The sequence below is a fragment of the Jaculus jaculus genome, chromosome 5 (genome assembly GCF_020740685.1).
Source record: "Jaculus jaculus isolate mJacJac1 chromosome 5, mJacJac1.mat.Y.cur, whole genome shotgun sequence".
NCBI classification, from domain to species: domain Eukaryota; kingdom Metazoa; phylum Chordata; class Mammalia; order Rodentia; family Dipodidae; genus Jaculus; species Jaculus jaculus.
The window spans coordinates 158,819,491-158,839,880 of NC_059106.1; the positions used below are offsets into that span (position 1 = coordinate 158,819,491).

Below are 20,390 nucleotides of genomic sequence, written 5' to 3' on the forward strand. Positions count from 1 at the left end.
CATCAGCCAATCAGAGGCCTCCACTCCTGAGTCCAACCCCAGAAGCTGCTGTCATGAAAATTTAAACTTAAAATACAGGCAGACATGGTGGCTGAGTCATCATGGGGTGAGAAGGTTTGCCAGCTGAGGCTGAGGGGAGCTGACGGACCTCTTTCTTTCCCGAACCCCTGTGAGCAGATCACGTTAGGTTCCAGGAGCTTCCTCTGTCTTTCGTGCATTCCTATATCTAGACATCCATAAATATATTTGGCGTTGCTTAAGCAGAAGTACCATTGGCTTTTGCCAACAGAACCGATTTAATTTTGGAGAGTGAGGTAGGATTTAGGGCTTGGGTAGGAACCTCAGCAGCCAGGATGTGTTATGAGAGTCCCGGCCACCTGCTGCTCTGGTTTGTGTATGTGCTAGAAGATTCCAGCTTTCTACATGGCTTTTCAAAGTCCTTCTGGCAGAGCATATCTGCATCACAGCCTTCAGAGGCTGAGGCAGTGGAACTGTCAGGCCAGCCTGGGTGACATAGAAACCTTACCTTACTTTTTTTTTTTTAAAACCCGCCTTTTCTACAATGTGGTAATCATATCAACCAGAAAATGGAATCATAATGCAACCAAGTGAGTAGAATTTGGTTTAAAAGAGATAGGCTGTAACCTCCTTTCCCCAAGAAGCTCTAAGAACCTTAAAATCAGTGTGCTACCAACACTGGTACCATCAGCAACTGATGTGCCTGTCTTTAAAAAAAATTTGTTTTTCTCCTTTTTCATTTTATAAAGAGAGAGAGAGAGAGAGAGAGAGAGAGAGAGGGAGAGAGAGAGAATTGGCATGCCAGAACCTCAGCCACTGCAATCAAACTCCAGACGCATGAGACCATAAACATCTGGCTTATGTGGGTTCTGGGGAATTGAACCTGGGTTTTGCAGGCAAGCACCTTAACCGCTAGGCCATCTCTCCAGCCGGTGCCTATCTTAGTCTAGGGCTGGTGTTTCACGGACTTCTCTCTCCCATTTTCTGACCTAACCCTGGGGCTGTAGCACTCACCCCATCCTGATTTGTCCAAGCCCATGGGGCTTGCACATCAGTGATCAATAGTCCTGACCCTTAGCATTTTAGACTCAAGGAATTTTGCACCAAATATCCACCAGATAATTACATACAGCGTAACAACTTTTTTGGCCGACAACAGATCACACATACAACAGTGGTCTCATAGGGTAATAAAGGAATTTAAAAAAAGAAAACATTCTGTAAGTATATGACTATAGTCACTATCCTTCACAGAGCAACACAATCCTCATGTGTTTGTTGAATGCTGATGTAAACAGACGCTTGCTGCCTTTTAGCCCATTCAACATGTATTCACACATCAGGGCACACATACACTTGCATCCAGTGCATAATTCTTCATAATGATAGTAAGTAGCTATGTTGCTGGTGTATTTACTTATCCACGTGCTTTCTATTGCCTGTGTGACTGTGTGGGGGTGTGAATGCACACGTGTGCTCATGAATGTGGAGGCTAGAGAGCAACCTCGGGTGTCATTCCTCTCAGAAGCTCTCCACCCCTTTGTGTGTGTGTAAATGTGTGTGTGTGCGCCACAGCATGTGTGTGGCGGGCAGAGGACAGCCCTGGAGGTGTTGGCCCCTGCCGTCCACTGTGTTTGAAACAGGGTCCGTCTCTCTGTTATTTGCCGCTGCCCATGCCAGATTACGTGGCCCAGGAGTTCTGGGATTCTCCCGAGTGTGCCTCCCATTTCCACAGGCAGATTTGGATGACAGCCAGGTGCACTGATGTACCTCGCTTTACGTGGGTTCTGGAGATCTGAACTCCGGTTACCTGACTCATCACACTTACACAGCAAGTACTTTGAATCACTGAGCCATCTCCCCAGGCCCCATCCAGCTTTTTTAGGTCTCCCATTGGCCTAGACTAGACTTAGACTAGACTGGCTGGCTAGTGAGGAGTCACAGGGGTGTGGCTGTCTCCACCTCCCCAGTGCTGGGGTTACAAGCATGCCTCACCATGCCCAGCATTTTTGTGTAGGTTCTGGGGTTTGAACACCGGTCCTTATTCTTGCAAGGTAAGCACTTTACTGACTGAGCCATTTCCCCAGTCCTAGTGCACATATGTCTTATTGCCATTTTAGAGTTTAATCTTTTTTTTTTTTTTTTTTCCTGAGGTGGGGTCTCACTCTAGCCCAGGCTGACCTGGAACTCACTATGTAGTCTCAGGCTGGCTTCAAACTCATGGTGATCCTCCTACCTCTGCCTCCTGAGTGCTGGGATTAAAGGCGTGTGCCACCATGCCCTGCCACATAATAATTTCTAAGAGTGCTTCCCCCGCTTCTCCCGCTGAGGTAGGGTCTCACTCTAGTCCAGGCTGACCTGGGATTCACTATGGAGTCTCATGCTGGCCTCGAACTCACAGTGATCCTCCTACCTCTGCCTCCCAAGTGCTGGGATTAAAGGTGTGCACCACCACGCCCGGCTCATCTTTTACTTATTAAAACAAATGTTCACTGCGACAGCATCCTCTCCTTGTGTTTGCTGCATCTCTCTTTTTAAAAATTTTGCTTATTTTTATTTATTTATTTATTTGAGAGCGACAGACAGAGGGAGAAAGAGGCAAAGAGAGAATGGGCGTGCCAGGGTCTCCAGCCACTGCAAATGAACTCCAGACACGTGCGCCCCCTTGTGCATCTGGCTAATGTGGGTCCTGGGGAATCGAACCTAGAACTGTAGTCCTTAGGCTTCATAGGCAAGCGCTTAACCGCTAAGCCATCTCTACAGCCCAACTGATGCATCTCTTGTTTACACCAAGCAGCCAGGTGAGTGACTGTCCTACACTCAGAATGCGTCCCCATCATTAAGCAATGCACAGCTCTCCTTGAGATAGTTTCTCATGGGCACTGTTTACAATGTAGCCTAGGACACAGCTCCAAGGCAGGCTCTCTGACCAGTTCTCCAGTAGGCAGATAAATCTGGATCAATCTGCATTGAGGTGGCCTCAGAAAATGTCTTTGGCGCTTATGTAACTGAGTTGGGTGTTAGCAGGGGACAGTGGCCCTTAGTGCTTAGAGAAATAAGGTTGGAGCCATTGGAGCCAGTCTGTGACTGCAGATCTCCCAACAGTCCCCATTGCAGTTTCCCTAGCACTAGATTGACAGGATTAAAGGCTGACAGTGAGTTGGGGTAGGATCTCATTGCACGTTGTTTGAGAGGTCAAGGAGTGAGAAATCTTGGTCCTTGAGCTGAAATAGAAAGCATACCGAATATATTTTCCTTCCAAATACAAAATGCCTATAAATACAAATATCTTGGGTGAAAGGAAGGATTCTAGCCACCCACATATCACATCAAATGTCTTCTATTTTCAAGTTCTCCTTCCAGGCTCACTTCCTTCAGGAAGCTACACATTCAAAGGAATCATTTAGGATATGTTTGTTTGTGAAGAATAAAAGTCCTGCCTCCAGTGGATTACTAAAGGGAGGATATTGGCTCACAAACAAACATGCCAGTGGTAAATTAAGGCATTGAGTATTGCTGGTCAGGGCACTGGTCTCTGAGAATTTTCTATCTCATCCCTTCTGGATGTTGGTGTTTGTTCTCAAGTTGGCTTTTGTTATGGTTTCAATGTGAAATCCACATCGCGATGGATTGTCCCCTGTGAAACCATGAGCCAAAATAAACCTCTTTCCACAGCTGCTTCCCACAGAGACAAGAATGGTGGCCAATGTAGCTTTCCTCATGGAAAAGCGAATCCAACAATTTTAGACTTGGATCTGCAGTTAACCCTGCACAGACCGAAGGATAACTTCTTTTTATTTTATTTTTGTTTGTTTTTCAAGGCAGGGTCTCACTCTAGCTCAGGTTGACCCGGAGCTCACTATGTATTCTCAGGGTGGCCTTGAACTCATGGCAATCCTTCTACCTGTGCCTCCCGAGTGCTGGGAGCTAGGAACACATCCCCATGCCTAGCTGTTTTTTTTTTTTTTTTCCAAAGTGGGGTATCACTCTACCTGGAACTCACGCTATAGTTCCCAGGCTGGCCTGGAACTCACAGTGTTCCTCTTACCTCAATCTCCCAAGTGCTGGGATTAAAGCATGCACCACCACTCCCAGCTTCCAAGGGAGAGCTTCTGCATACCCAACCCCCCTCCCCAATTACATTCTTCTGATTGCATCTGGGTGTCCATCCAGGATCCAATCAGTGGGTCTGGAAGAAGGAACGCACCGAGTGGATTAACCTTGATCTCTTATGCCAATATTTAAACTGGAGGCAATTTCAGCTGCCCTAGAGCCAAGGGATTTCACAGAGGCAAATGAGGAGCAACTGGGTTTAGGAAAGGAAAATACAGGTTTTAGGTGTACGAGGAGAAAGGCAACCAATCAACAATCCTATCCTCAAATTCACTTACTGTCCAACTGTATAATCTCATTTTAATGCAGTCTGTGTTCCTCCTCACTATGGTTTGCATTTTTGTCTATATTTTTTCTTCTGTTGTGTCTATCTTGTATCTCAAAGACACGCATATAGCCCAGCCTTAATTATTGTAACAAACTAATGACTTTGTTTCCAACCTGTGTGCTGCTGCTGCTGCTGGCAATGATAAAAGGAGAAAATGTGAAAGGCAGAAAAATACTCAAAGCATATCTCATTTTCCCCAGAGAAATGCTTGGGGCTCAATTCTGACCTTTATGAGATCACATGGCTGATTATAGACCGTGACGGGGGTGGCGTGGGACACTGTCTCTAGATTGGGAGACACCTTCAAAGCCTAACTGTTTAATTCCAGCACTTGGGAGGCAGAGGAAGGAGGACTGCTGTGAGTGTGAGGCCGCCCTGCGACGACATAGTGAATTCCAAGTCAGTCAGCCTGGGCTAGAGGGACACCCTACTGGACTGGAACACCCTGCCTGCTGGAAGTCATAGAAATTTGGCAAAATTTCCTTTCCTAAGTAAGGTCTTACTTCATGACTATGCACACTAGGAAGAGAGATTTATAAAGCACACGCGTGTACTGTGTGGTGTTTAAAGTAATGAACTCCAAAGGCATCTGTCCTGACTATGCAGAAACCTGAACCAATGTGCTCAGTTCCCAATGTGGTCTCCGCTCATATCCACAGGGGTTCTCCTACGGAGCAAGACAGCGTAGTCATGGCTCCAAATAGTAGCGGAGGGAGCAGTCATTTACTGTCCCATCGGCACCAAGTACACAAACCACCAGCACTATCAGTACCATCGCTGTGTGGGCTGAGGTTCCTAGGGAAAAGCCACTTCTGTGTTAATCGTTCTACAAGGCTGATGGACAGGACCAAACCTATGTGACTGGGCAGAGCTGAAACGTTTCAGGTTGGGGGCCCATTAACTTGGGCTATCTTTAACCCCCCTCTTAATATTTAATTATTGCCCTCTTCTATGTTTGACCTAATAGCCATGTGACTATCAGGTGCAATTCTGTTTGAGATTTACCAGTAGATCCTTACCAACCCAAAGGCTATGAATATCATCTGAGGCCAATAACAGAGATTTCCTTCCTTTATTATATAACCTGTCTACCTAATAGTTCCACCAGTATGTTTGAAAAATGCCTGGATTTATAACTTTCTTTTTTTCAAAAAATATTTATTAGCAAGAAATAGAGAGAGAATATGGGAATGCCAAGGTCTTTTGCTGCTGCAAATGAACTCCAGATGCATGCACCACTTTGGGCATCTGGCTTTACATGGGCACTGAGGAATCAAATCCTGGGCCATCAGGCCTTTCAAACAAGCGCTTTTAACCGCTGACCACCTCTCCAACTGCCCAGCTCCCAGGAAAGTGAGCCATCTGCCGCGTCTACTTCCAACAAGGTTGAATGGACTGATAAAACTCCTGTGATCACAGAGAAATGGGATGTTGCAAGATCAGAGCCAAATTACCTCAGGCTACCTTTAGCCCCTGGACAGTCATTTGTTGCCCACCTCTGTGTCTGATCTAACATCCTGGTAACTCTCAGTCGATCACGTGTGACCTTTTTGGAATGTTCTGACAGACCACTGTCTTCCACCAACGCAAGGGCTAAGAATATCGTCAGACAGCATCTGAGGCCTATGGTGGAGATTTTCTGTCTGTGATATAACCCGCCTACCTGATTGGTCAGGCAGCGTATTTGAAAAGTGCCTTGCTTTATGACTTTCTTTTGCTCTGTACCTATAACATCTCCATGAAATTGTTAACGTGCGAGAACATGGAATTGAGTTATCCTAACCTGTGTTCCTGGGCCATGGTCACTCATATTCGACTCCAGAACAAGCTGTCGCATTCCCTTTGAGGTGAGAGCTATGTTTTTGTGTCAACAAAATAGCACGGCCAGCCACCAGCGTCAGCTATTACCATCACAGTCACACCACCATTACAACGTGCTTGTGTCCATGGACTCCTTTTGCTTTTCAAAACACATGCCCATGCATGATCTCATTAGATCTTATCTACTTGGCAGAGCCGGTGGTAGGTCTGGCATCATTTTTCTCATTTTACCTGTAAACTGAGTTCCAGAGAGGTGAAGTGGTAAGTGTATGGATACCAACATGGTGATGACTAGGCCCAGACCAGTGCCTAGCGCTTCGGAATCCAAAATGAATGCTCTTTTCAGTGCGCCCCACTCTTTCACGCAAAATCAAGAATTCTCAGTTTGTGCTATGAACAACTTTGATACTGAATTCAGAGAAAGCTGGGATTTTAAAATGAAATTGCCCTTTGAAGGCCATTTATCCCGATATCCACATGTTCCAGGTAAGCAACTCAGAATGTATGTGACCTCTAGAAGGTGAATTTCAACCCTGGGCATCTGACAAACACAGCCTTCTTCGTATGTCAGGAAACCACCTCCATGTCTGCCCTCAGGCGTCTGCTGGACCCCTCTGAGAGCACCAGATGTCCTCTTCCTGATCGTAGGCTTTGGCAAGAAAGGGAAGACATGTGTCTGCTGTCCTTGCCTCTCCTCAAAGCCCCGGGAAATCTGACGACATAAACTACCTACTGTTGTCCACATTGGACCAGCCAGCACTGCCCACGGTCAGCTTTGCTGTCCCTGCTCTGCTCCAGGGTTCGATTCATTTCTCAAGAAGATCTCAGGTCAGCCCAAAGCTGCTCCCCATTGAAAAAAACAAAAAAAAAAGCTTAGGGCCTCCTACGATGGTCTTCTGGCCTTAACTTTCAGGGGCTCAACTGGGTTCCCATGTGAGGCGTGTTGTTTTCACACTTCGATCCCATGCTGGCCTGGTAAGGCTGTAGGTCAGCTGTGTTCGTGATGACCGGCGATGCACATTTGGCTGCTTTGCTCTGGACCCCTTTCCTTTGGAGTTCAGAGGTCAAATTGGAATAATAAATGTCTTCCGAGGACTTATCATTTTTCTGGAGGATGTTGCTGGCCAGCCGCAACAGGAAAATCACCCCGTAGAATCCGATGATGGTGAGGATGTACCAGGCGGCGCTTGTCCCATCGGACAGTGTCAGGCTCCTGCTGGAGTTGGGGCTGCTTCTCCCTTGCAAGGAGCCACTCAGGAGGGACTTGGACTGGGTCTGGTTGAAGGCTCCCTGGGGTGTCCACATGGTCACTGTGAAACAGAGAAGTCCACATGAGACATGGTGCCCTGGGTTAAGAACTCCTGGCCCAGCTGATGAGACTGTGTGGTCCCATCTCCAAAACTTGGAAGAAATGAAGACCAGGCACTGCTGACAGAAGATTTCCTTTCTTTCTTTTTCCTTGGCATGTCTAGGTGCATGCATGCCTGTTCATATGTGTGTGGGCGTGCAAGTATGTGTGATCACATGTAAACGTATGCGCGTGAGTGTGGAGTCCAGAGATCTGTGTCAGGTGTCTTCCTCAATTGGCCTCGCCTTATTTTGTGAGACAAGGTCTCTCACTGAGCCCAGAGCCCACCAAGTTGGCTAGTCTAAGTATCCAGCTCACATGGGGCTCCACCAGTGTCTACCTCCCGAGCCTGGGCTTACATGTGTGGGCTGCCATGCCTGGTATTGATTGACATGGGCTGTTTCTGAGCTCATGTCCTCTTGCTTGTGTGGCTCTTTGCCAACTGTGCCATCTCCCCAACCTTTCTTTATGGGATGGACAAAAACATACCATCATACATGCCAATCTATTTTCAAAACCAAGAATTCCAAACATCAAGGTGGGTTTTTTTTTGCAAAGGAGATTCAAAATCTTGAGACAATCTTGTGCCCTCAGAATCACCCATACAATTAACATTTGCAATAATACATACATACATACATACACACACACAAACACACACACACACACACACACACACACATATATATCATTGGCTGAAGAGGTGGCTCAGCAGCTAAGGCACTTGCTTGAAAAGCTTAAGGATTGGAGTTCAATTCCCCCATACCCAAATAAAGCCAAATAGATGCACAAGGTGGTACGTTCATTTGGAGTTCATTTGCAGTGGCTAGAGGCCCTGGCGTGCCCATTCTCTCCCTCCCTCTCTCTCTCTCTCTCTCTCTCTCTCTCTCTCTCTCCCTCCCTCCCTCCCTCCCTCTCTCTCTCTCTCTCTCTCTCTCTCTCTCTCTCCCTCCCTCCCTCCCTCTCTCTCTCTCTCTCTCTCTCTCTCTCTCTCTCTCTCTCTCTCTCTCTCTCTCTCTCTCCCCCTATCCCTCTTTGTGCCTCTCTCTCTCTCTCAAATAGAATAGTTTTTAAAAAAAATTCAGTAAGCTATGGTTATGAAACAAACTATTCATATAGAAAAAGCAATTTTCAAGACTAGGAAAATCTAGCCGGGCATGGTGGCGCACGCCTTTAATCCCAGCACCTGGGAGGCAGAGGTAGGAGGATCGCCATGAGCTCAAGGCCACCCTGAGACTCCATAGTGAATTCCAGGTCAGCCTGGGCTAGAGTGAGACTCAAAAAACTCAAAAAAAATTAAAAAATAAAAATAAAAAGACTAGGAAAATCTGAAGAGTAGTGAGTGAATTAGCTCACAAAATCAAAACTACACACAGCCAGAACAATTTGCTTATGTTTTATTAAATAAATCAAGGTTTTTAAGCCCAGCTGGGATTTGTAAAGAGCATGGTGAATCCTTGAGAACTGGGCACAACTCTTCCTACGAAGTCTTCCTGCAGCTCTTCCATGGCACACACAATGGCATGCTGACAGGTTGGCAAGAAGACGGGCAGAGCAGAGTGAACCCAGCCCCCACGGAGGTGTGGAGTCTGTGATTGGTAGATCACAATGGGACACTCCTGATCAGTAGGGAAGCAGCGGCATTAAGACAATATCGCTTTGGATCTACTTCTCTCACTGTAGATCTCCATGCCATTCTAATGAAGCAAAAGTTTTAACATAAAACAAGGAGCCAATTTAAAGCACCAGAGAAAAGTGTGCAGGTATTATTTTTTAATCATCTGAGAGTGGACTGAACTTTCCAAGCATGACACAAAACTAAAGAAGTGGGCTAGAAACATGGTTTAGCGGTTACAGTGCTTCCTGCAAAGCCTAAGGACACATGTTTGAATCTCCAGGCCCCATGAGGGGGGACGCAAAGTGACGCAAGCGTGCAATGTCGCACATACGCACAAATGGGCGCGCACATCTGGAGTTCGTTCACTATGGCTGAAAGGCCCTAGTGCATCCTCTCTCTCTCTCAAAAACAGTTTTAAAAAAGCCCCAGAAGAAAGTAAAAGTTAATTCAACCAAATTACTTTTTAAAAAGTATTTGCATGCCATAAAACCAAAATACAAATGACATCTGAAGAAATGTGGAAAATTGTAGCAGGTAGCCGGGCGTGGTGGTGCGCGCCTTTAATCCCAACACTCGGGAGGCAGAGGTAGGAGGATCGCCGTGAGTTCGAGGCCACCCTGAGACTCCATAGTGAATTCCAAGTCAGCCTGAGCTAGAGCGAGACCCTACCTCGAAAAACCAAAAAAGAAAATTGTAGCACAAATCCTCTCTTAACAGCCTGCACTCCTGTAACAATATCCAAAGTCTCAGCAGAAAAACCTGTTGCTGACAAATAGATAGGAAGAAAACAAAAGACAAAACAGACTTTCAGTGTAAAAAAAACCCTCAAATACCGGGTGGGGTGGCACATGCCTTTAATCCCAGCACTCGGGAGGCAGAGGTAAAAGGATCGTCATGAGTTCAAGGCCACCCTGAGACTACATAGTGAATTCCAGTTCAGCCTGAGCTAGAGTGAGACCCTATCTTCAAAAGCAAAAAAAGAAAAAAAAAAACTCAATATGGGCTGACATAGCTCAGCCACTAAAGTCTGGCTTTATAAGCATGAGGACCTGAGATCAATGTCAGAGTCAGCATCAAAATGCAAGGTTTAGTGGCATGCACGTGTTCTCCCAGTGCTGGGAAGGAGAGACAGAAAGATCTCTGAAACATGCTGGCCAAACACTATACCCTAATTGGTGAGCTCCAGAGCAATGGAGAAGCGGATGGGGGCTGGAGAAATGACTTAGTGGTTAAGGTGCTTGGATCTGCAAAGCTAGGGACCCATGTTTGACTCTCCAGATCCCATGTAAACCAGACACACAGGTGACATAAGGGTGCGGGGTCATGCACATGCACAAGATAGCACAAAACTGTGGTGTTCAATTGCAATGGCTAGAGGCCCTGTCCCGCCAATTCTTCCCCTCCCTCCCTCCCTCCCTCCCTCCCTCTCTCTCTTTCTCTATCATAAAAAATAATTTAAAGCAAAAGGTGCATGGGCTTCCTAAGGATGACCCTGAGGTTATCCTCTGGCCTCCACATGTGTACATACATATAGACACATGCATGCACACAGGTAAGGAAAAACCTATGAAAGCTATGAGATAACATATTCTTTTTTAAAAAAAAATTATTCATTCATATGCAAGCAGAGAGAGATGGAAATGAGACACAGGGAGAGAGACAGAGTGTGTGGGTGCACCAGGGCCCCTAGCTGTTATAAACGAATTTCCGATGCTTTTGCCACTTCATGTATCTGGCTTCACATGGGTACTGGGGAATCAAACCCAGGTTGTTAGGCTTTGCAGGCAAGCACCTTAACTGCTGAGCCATTTCTCCAGCATAACATCTTACTATTTATTAGGATCGCAAATCTAATTGCAACTCAGAATTTGCTGTGTGGATACCTGAGTGCACTATGCAGCCCTTGTATCAGTGGTCAAGTGTAAATCCATTCAGTCATATAAAGAACTCACTGACAACAAGAGCTGACATCACAAGTATATTCCTTTGACCTTGTCTCTCTGCCTCTATTGATTTCTCCAAAAGATGTTTCTAGAACAAGTCCGAAAGAAAAAAAGATAAAGTCAGGTTTCTATAATTGTGGGTCCCATATCCATGGGACTCAACTAGGTGCAGATCAAAAATATTTGAAAAGAAGACATTGTGCCTGTCACTGAACATGCCCAGACATTTTCTTAGCCTCACTTGCTCCCTGAACAATAACGACTAGATATAAAATGTTTGTATCATGTTAGGTATCAAAAGTGATATAGACATGCTTTAAATATTTTAAAATTTATTTTTATTTATTTACTTGGCAGAAAAAGAGGGAGAGAGAGAGAGAAAGAATGGGCACGCCAGGGCCTCCAGCCACTGAAAACGAACTCCAGATGTATGTGCCTCTTGTGCATCTGGCTAACGTGGGTGCTGGGGAATTGAACCTGGGTCTTTTGGCTTTGCAGGCAAACGTCTTAACCTCTCAGCCATCCCTCCAGCCTATAAACATGTTTTAAAATATACAGGAAGAGCCAGGCGTGATGATGCTCACCTTTAATCCCAGTACTCGGGAGGCTGAGGTAGGAGGATTGCTGTGAGTTCAAGGCCACCCTGAAACTACATAGTGAATTTCAGGTCAGCCTGGGCTAGAGTGAGACCCTACCTCAAAATAAATAAAGAAATAAATAAAATATACAGGAGGGCTGGAGAGATGGCTTAGCAGTTAAGTTGCTTGTCTATGAAGCCTGAGGACCTAAGTTCTATTTCCCAGGACCCATGTAAGCCATATGCACAAGGTGGCACATGCATCTGGAGTTCATTTACAGTGGCCGGAGGCCTTGGCACGCCTATTCTTTCTCTGTCCCTCTCTATACATTGGCTTCTAACTCTCTTTCTCTCTCAAATAAGTAAATAAATAAATAAATGCAGGAGAATGAAATGAAGGGACTAAGCATCCATAGATTTTGGTAACTGTGGGCACTGAAACCAATCCTCCAAGGAATGAAGGGACAACTGTATGGTAAAAGTGAGTCATTACAACCTCACTTGTGCTTGGGAACAATGTGCATAGTATCAATTGGGAGTTGCTTAAAATATATATTTTGGTGGGCTGGAGAGATGGCTCAGACACTTTGCTGCAAAGCCTAATGACTGGGGTTCAATTCCCCAGTGCCCACATAAAGCCAGATGCACAAAGTAGTTCATGTATCTGGAATTTGTTTGTAGCTGCTGGAGGCCCTGGCATGCCCATTCTCTCTCTCTTCTTTGAAAATAAATAAATAAAAATTTAAGCTGGACGATGTGGCACACACCTTTAATCCTAGCACTCGAGAGGCAGACGTAGGAGGATCTCCGTGAGTTCGAGGCCACCCTGAGACTACATAGAGAATTCCAGGTCAGCCTGAGCTAAAGTGAGACCCTACCTTGAAAAACAAAACAAAACAAAAAAACAAAAAAAAAATTAAGAAATACATTTTGGAACCTCCACGCAATGGAACACTTGCTAAGCAGCCATAAAAGAATTTTAGATATCAAATGTTAGCAAGTTAAAAATAAGGTAGCAATTATATAGTATGCAACATACCATATATATATATAAAGTATAAAAAGTGGCTACATCTTTATTTGTAATTTATAAATGTATATGTGTGAATTCATCTTTCCTTCTCTGTAATAAATACCTCAGGTTGATCAAGTAATAAAAGAGGGAAAGTTATTTTGCCTGTAGTTTATGAACGTATATGTGCTAATGAGATAAATCAATTTGTAAAGAGCCAAGGTAATTTCGGCTCACAGTTTTATTTATTTATTTATTTATTTATTATTTATTTATTTATTTGAGAGCGACGGACACAGAGAGAATGACAGATAGAAGAAGAGAGAGAGAGAATGGGCGCGCCAGGGCTTCCAGCCTCTGCAAACAAACTCCAGAAGCGTGCGCCCCCTTGTGCATCTGGCTAACGTGGGACCTGGGGAACCGAGCCTCGAACCGGAGTCCTTAGGCTTCACAGGCAAGCGCTTAACCGCTAAGCCATCTCTCCAGCCCCGGCTCACAGTTTTAGAGGTTTCGATCCATGGTCGCTTGGTCCCGATGCTTTTGGCCTGAGGCAGGGCAGCATAGGATGGGGGAACATGTGGTATGTGTGGAAGAGGAATCTGCTGACCTCATGGTGACCCGAACTGCAGGGAGAGAGGAGCTGGGTTCCCTCTTAAGTGTCCCTTTAAATGTCACACCTCCATTCACCTAAAGTCCCTCCTCTAGGCTCCATATCCTAGAAGTTTCTCCAGCCCTGAACAGAACTGGTGACTAACCCTTCCGCACAGGAGCCGGTGAGGGGCCCTTCTCCACATGACGCAGTACAGAGCACCTGTGGGAAATCTAGGCACCTCTCTGGGTTCCCTCTGAGGAAGAGGACTGGAGGAGGAGATGAGCCTTTCTGTACATTTTGTACCGTGCACTTATTTTAAAGAAAAAGAAATTAATTTTTAAATACAAGAGTACAAGGTGGCCCTTGCCTGGTGTCCTTGGTGAAGTGCCCCTGGGAAAAGACGCTGTGTGCCCTTGTCAGATCACAAGATTAAGATCTCTGTTGCTGTTTAGCTCAAAACTGTTCTCTGCTTGGGGAGCCAGAGAAGAAAGGGAAGCCAGGGGAACTGCCCCGTCCTCGCAGACAGGTGAGCCCCGTGGGCTTCAGACCCCCGTGTCTTATGCTTGTGACCACAGCAGACCTGTCACCGGCTGATTTGTAGCGGGTGGGGGGGGGTCTAGACATGCTCTCTAATCTACTAGGTATGTGTTTGCAGCCTGCTCATTTTGTTTACTGTACAACTCAGAGGTCAGATTTTTTTTTTTCTTGCCAGAATGAGCTATTAAGAGTGAATAATAATCTTTTTTTTTTTTTTTTTTTTTTTGGTTTTTCAAGGTAGGGTCTCACTCTATCCCAGGCTGACCTGGAATTCACTATGGAGTCTCAGGGTGGCCTCGAACGCACAGTGATCCTCCTACCTCTGCCTCCTGAGTGCTGGGATTAAAGGCGTGCGCCACCATGCCCGGCAAGAGTGAATAATCTTACTAAGTTAGATGACAAAACTACTTAGAACTTTCCAAACCATGTAGGACAGAGCCCAGGATAAATGAACAGTTCTACCTTCACAAAATTGGCCTCTCCTGTGCATTTTCTACCATGGTTGGTAGAACAGTTCGAGATCTTAAGTAAGGAAGAGGGGAGGAGAAATCCCATAATTATATGTTTTAAAAATAGTAAAGCAACCCAACGAAAACACAGTAAGTTTTAATTAGGGCAACAGACCTTATTTAGGCTTCCAATGCATGCATAATTTCATCGGATTTTCTGGAACTTGTAACAGCATGGTGTTCTGTATTTAAGTACCAGAATAAAATATACCCAGCTAGAACAACAGACATTCAATGACTTTAAAATCTGTGCATTTTCCACGTGAAAGAAACTCATTGCATAAATTATTACAGTGCAGTGTACTTGCATATATTTTAAAGTGCGAGACATGTTGCATTTTAATGGATAAACACATCCCGTAGAAGAGATAGCCATTTTTCAAATGCTATTTAATAACGTGAAATCAGTTGTACCACAGGGGACCCCCCTTGCACTGCACCCAAGTACTCACCTTCCATGAGCTCTTCTTGACCTTGGCGTCAGGAGGCTGCCACAGAGGGGAAGGTAAGAGACACAAGGGGATCTCCTTCTAGATGATCACAGTCCTGCCCAGTCAGGTCCGCACAGAGCTTCCTGAGCAGAGAGGAACATGACACCCCAAACACCTTAGTACAGTCCCAAAGAAAAACTTAAGTGACAGCAAAGGATGACTTTCTCTTACTGAGTTAATCAGAGGATCTGAGTCAATCTGTCTTCTGTCACTCAGAAGAAATGGCACTTCCTGCCTTTTGCTTATTACAGAAGTCTAAAGAGTCTATATATATATGTGTCCTGGAGAGTACACGAACACTCCCAGAACCTGTGGGAGGCCCCGTGGGGCAGAGAGTACTCCCCGAGACTGGCTTACCAGCTCAGAGCTTGGATGGCTCCTGCACTGCCCTGTCTGCACCTGCGGCAGGTGTGGCTAGTGGGCCAGGTGTGACAGAGACCCATTGCTGCAGGGACAGGAAGCTCCAAGGTCAGGAGTCATAGCTCCCTGTCTTGGGCAGTCTCCCGGATGAAGACAGGCAGCAGGAAGAAACAGGCCTAGAGCCCTGCCCCTGGCACGAGGCTAGCGGGTGTCACAGACAGCTTCACGTTGCTGGGGTGACCATACAAGCCAGACGCCGCTTTTGGGAGGAAGTGGGTTATTTCAAGTTTACAGATCCAGGTGGAAGTTCCATCAGTTGTGGAAGAAGCCGAGAAAAACAACCAAGGAGCCAGCAAACACCAAAAGCAGCAAGCAAGAATTGCAGCGAGCAGAACCTCTCTACTACATACACCCAAGCTTTAATAAAACACCTGCGTCTATAGGGGGCGGGGGACACGTACATTCAAACGGCCACCAGGGGGTCTCTGGGTGCTGTGCATGGGTTTGTTGAATTTGAGAAACAAGATTCTACACGTGCCCTGTGCACATTATTTTTTTTAATTTTGTTTATTTTTATTTATTTATTTGAGAGCAACAGACAGAGGGAGAAAGAGGCACAGAGAGAGGGAATGGGAGCGCCAGGGCCTCCAGCCACTGCAAATGAACTCCAGACGCGTGCGCCCCCTTGTGCATCTGTCTAACGTGGGTCCTGGGGAATCGAGCCTTGAACTGGTGTCCTTAGGCTTCACAGACAAGCACTTAACCACTAAGCCATCTCTCCAGCCCCCATCTCCCCCCCACCCCGTGCACATTTTGTGTGCATCCATGCCTTAGTCAAGTCTCTTCCTGCTTCTTCAACTCGGAGTTGGAGAGCAAAACATAAGGCTTATATGGGAAAAGGAAGGTGCTATTTTTTTTAATTTTTTTTTAATTTTTATTTATTTATTTGAGAGTGACAGAGAGAGAAAGAGGCAGATAGAGAGAGAATGGTCGCGCCAGGGCTTCCAGCCTCTGCAAACTAACTCCAGACGCGTGCGCCCCCTTGTGCATCTGGCTAACGTGGGACCTGGGGAACCGAGCCTCGAACCGGGGTCCTTAGGCTTCACAGGCAAGCGCTTACCCACTAAGCCATCTCTCCAGCCCGAAGGTGCTATTTTTAAATAGGATTCTATATATATTCATGACTGGCCATGTGATAACATCTAGTGAAGATACCCTATTCCTGGGGTGGCCAAGGTCATGGTTCCTTTGTGGCCATGCAGCCACCTGTCTTCCTTCTTCAGTGTGGATGATGGCCAGTGGCTTGTCACAGTGAGTGCTGACAAAGCAGGGACCCTGGCCTCAGGAGAGCAGGGATTTTCTTCTGACTTGTGCATGAGTTTGCAGGGCTGTGGGTCAGTGTAGTCAAACACAGATCTCAAGAATCCAGCAGAACCACTCACCCAGGGAACTCCTGACACACTCTGGTTCTAGAAGTGCTCCAGCAGGCTCTGGGACCTTTGATACTTGAGATCGAATTCTCCCAGAAGGCCAGGACTTGCTTATGTATTTAATTATTATTCAACTTTGTTAACTTATTACTTATTCATTTACTCATTCATTTATTTATTTTGCTTCTGGAAGAGCTAAACCAGTTTAGAAGACATATGAACTGGGAACAAAAATGGCAGCAATGTGGAGATAGGAGAACTTTCTTTAGAAAGAATCATCTAACTCAAAAGTATGCCCCGTAAAGGAAAAAGCTGGATTGCTGGACGTAATCAAAAGATGAAACTTGGGGGCTGGGGAGATGGCTTAGCGGTTAAGGTGCTTGCTTGCAAAGCCAACGGATCCCAGTTCGATTATCTGGGACCCACATAAGCCAGATGCACAAGGTGGAGCATGCATCTGGAGTTCGTTTGCAGTGACTGGAGGTCCTGGCACACCCATTCTCTCTTTCTCTCAAATAAATAAATAAAATATATTAAAAAAAAAACATGAAACTTCTCATCACTTAAAATTTTTTTTAAAATTTTTATTTATTTATTTGAGAGCAATAGACACAGAGAGAAAGACAGAGAGAGGGAGAGAGAGAGAATGGGCGCGCCAGGGCTTCCAGCCTCTGCAAACGAACTCCAGACATGTGCGCCCCCTTGTGCATCTGGCTAACGTGGGACCTGGGGAACCGAGCCTTGAACTGGGGTCCTTAGGCTTCACAGGCAAGCGCTTAACCGCTAAGCCATCTCTCCAGCCCACTTAAAAAATTTTTTGTTGACAACTTCTATACATATACACAATAACCCATGGTAATTTCCTCCCTCCCCCCACTCTCCCCTTTGCAACTTCACTCTCCATCATATCCCCTCCCCCTCTCAATCAGTCTTTCTCTTATCTTGATATATTCTTTTCCTCCTATTATGATGGTCTTGTGTAGGTAGTATCACGCACTGTGAGGTCATGGATATCCAGGCCATTTTGTATCTGATGGAGCACATTGTAAAGAGTCCTACCCTTCCTTTGGCTCTTACATTCTTTCTGCTACCTCTTCCACAATGGACCCTGAGCCTTGGAAGGTGTGATAGAGATATTTCAGTGCTGAGCACTCCTCTGTCACTTCTTCTCAGCACCACAGTGCCTTCTGAGTCATCCCAAGGTCACTGCCATATGAAAAAAGAAGTTTCTTTAACCAAAAGTGAGAGTAGCATTAATATATGGGTATGAACATTAAAAGAAGTGCTTATTGGGCAGTTTAGTGAGCATTGTATGTACATTTAGCCAGACACCATCAGACGTTACACTCCTAGGGCTCATGACTACCCCTGTTGTAGGTTTTCAGTATCAGGGATGTATTCCCTCCCATGGAGCAGGCCTCCAGTCCAATTATATAGCAGTTGGTTTCCTCCATAACAGACGTGCCATTATTGCACTCGTTGGCTCATTTGGCCTGGCTGGCCAGATTTAAGGCTTGTGGTGTCTATTGTTGAGTATCTTCACTGGTGATTTCTCTCTCTCCTATTGAACTGCATGCAGCGTAGCTTTTCCCAGATTTCTGTCAGCTGGTCTACATGGAGGAGGTTTTCAGCTCAGCTCCAGCAGGATTTCTCAGTGACCTTGCAGCCAAAGTATGTGGAGTCCTCAGCAATAGGGTCTTACCATCTATTCCTGGTGGCAAACCAAGGGCCTCGGCAATGGCCTGTAATGTTTTAGGGGTATCAGGGACCTCCCTGGCCAACAACTCACAGGAAGGTACTGAAAATGTTCTAGTCACAATCTATGGCTTCCAGGTGTGCCATTGTCCAAACTTCTCATCTTTTTTATGTGTGTGTCTGAGTGTGCATGAGTGCACACGTGCAGATGCCTACACTCCTTGCACACATTGAGTAGGCCAGAAGAAGACATTGGGTGTCCTCCTCTGTCAGCTTCCTCCGTAGTTCCCTGAGACAGTCTCTCACTAAGCCTGGAGCTGCCGTTTTCCAATAAGACTGGCTGAGTAGGGAGCCCCAGCAATCCTCCTGGGGTGACAGACATGCCTGGCCATGCCTGGATTTTTATGTGGGTTCTGGGGATCGATTTCAGGTCCTCATATTTGCCCAGCAAGTTCTCTTCCTTACTTAACCATATCCCCAGTCCCAAACGTCTCACCCTTGAGAGACACAGGTAAGAAAATTAGAAGACAGACCTCACAGACTGGCAGACAACCTTTGCAAGTTATATGTATGATTCAGGACTTGCATGCAGGATGTGTGGAACAGTCTTACAGCTTAACAGTAAGAGGAGAGATGGCCCAATAAAAAGCAGGAAAAGGGGATGGAGAGATGGCTTAGTGGTTAAGGTGTTTGCCTGCAAAACCAAAGCACCCAGGTTCGATTCCCCAGGACCCATGTTAGCCAGATGCACAAGGGGGCACACATATCTGGAGTTTGTCTCCAGTGGCTGGAGGCCCTGACACACACACTCATTCTCTCTCACACACACTCTCTCTCTTTCTCTGTCAAATAAATATAAATAAAATATTTTTTAAAAAAGCAGGAAAAGGACTTAAATAGCTGGAGCTGGGAAACAAGTCAGAACCATGTCCAAACATAAGCCCGCTCTTCATTATCAAGCTATCATCAACCGTGGGCTACAGGAGAACCTACACCTATTAAATTCTCTATTTAAAAAAAAGTAAGGGTTATCTCATTTGTCCTGGTGCTAACTGACTCTCCATTGCAGAATCTGCTTCTCTTTTTCAGATAGATACAGATCCTAAGGAGACAGCCACCCCACCATAGCTCAAAAGGGCCCCAGCTGAAACTAAGAAAAATTGGTGAAACAAGCAAGGGTGCTTTTTTCCTGGTGAACTAGATACCAGCACAAGGGTGAAGGAGACCAACACAGAGAAAAATCAACGCCTACAAATCAGAGACCCAAAGGCCCCCAACACCTCATCACTTGTACCAGGTGCACAAGGTGACACATATGTCTGGAGTTCATTTTCAGCACCTCGTGGCCCTGGTGTGCCCATTCTCTTTCTCATTCTTTCTCTCTCTACCTCTTGCTCACTCTCTCTCTCTCTCTCAAAGAAATAAATAAGTGTTTAAAAAATATTTTAAACATTACAAAATACTGGTGTTGCGGTCAGCTCTACATTGCTGGGACAAACATTCAACCAGACACGGCCTCTGCGAGGAAAGGGGTTTATTTCAGGCTTTCAGGGTTCAGGAGAACACCATCAATGGCAGAAGAAAAGTTGGCTCCCTTTCACAGATCCAAGCAGAGAAACCAACTGCACCAAGCAAACACCGAAGCCAATAAGCCTGAGCCACCAGGGCTTAAGCTGTTCTGAACATAACTGGTGGGGCTGGGCTCCGAGATCCACCTCCAGTGACACACGCCCCTGTAGCAGGGAACTGCCTGCTGGGGCTAAATAGGAAGCTTAATTAAAAATGACTGAGTCTGTGGGAACATACATTCAAACTACCACAGCTGGTTATCACAGAAGATACCAGATTTTTTAAAATCACTCCACTTAGAGAATCACCTGATCCCCATAATTTCAGAGGTGAATTCTACTTATCTTTGTTGGTGAACTCTATTGTTTCTAACCCTTTCTAGCATGGAGAAAGGAGATAATCTTCCGGTCTATTCAGATGAAGTTAGCC

General features: G+C 45.7%; 1 protein-coding gene across 2 annotated transcripts; it reads right to left on the minus strand.

Annotated features, from left to right (window-relative positions):
• Positions 1-5,715: 5,715 nt before the first annotated feature.
• Positions 5,716-15,400, minus strand: Smim34 (small integral membrane protein 34). 2 transcript variants are annotated; one of them, XM_045150656.1, is made up of 3 exons: positions 15,265-15,400; positions 14,869-14,990; positions 5,716-7,590 (listed from the first exon to the last, which is right to left on the minus strand). In XM_045150656.1, exons 2-3 carry the CDS (start codon positions 14,873-14,875, stop codon positions 7,190-7,192), a joined length of 408 nt encoding a protein of 135 aa, XP_045006591.1. In that variant the 5' UTR covers positions 14,876-14,990; positions 15,265-15,400; the 3' UTR covers positions 5,716-7,189. The 2 variants fall into 2 exon arrangements, with proteins under 2 accessions (XP_045006591.1, XP_045006592.1); XM_045150657.1 differs by lacking the exon at positions 15,265-15,400 and adding an exon at positions 15,079-15,203.
• Positions 15,401-20,390: the final 4,990 nt, after the last annotated feature.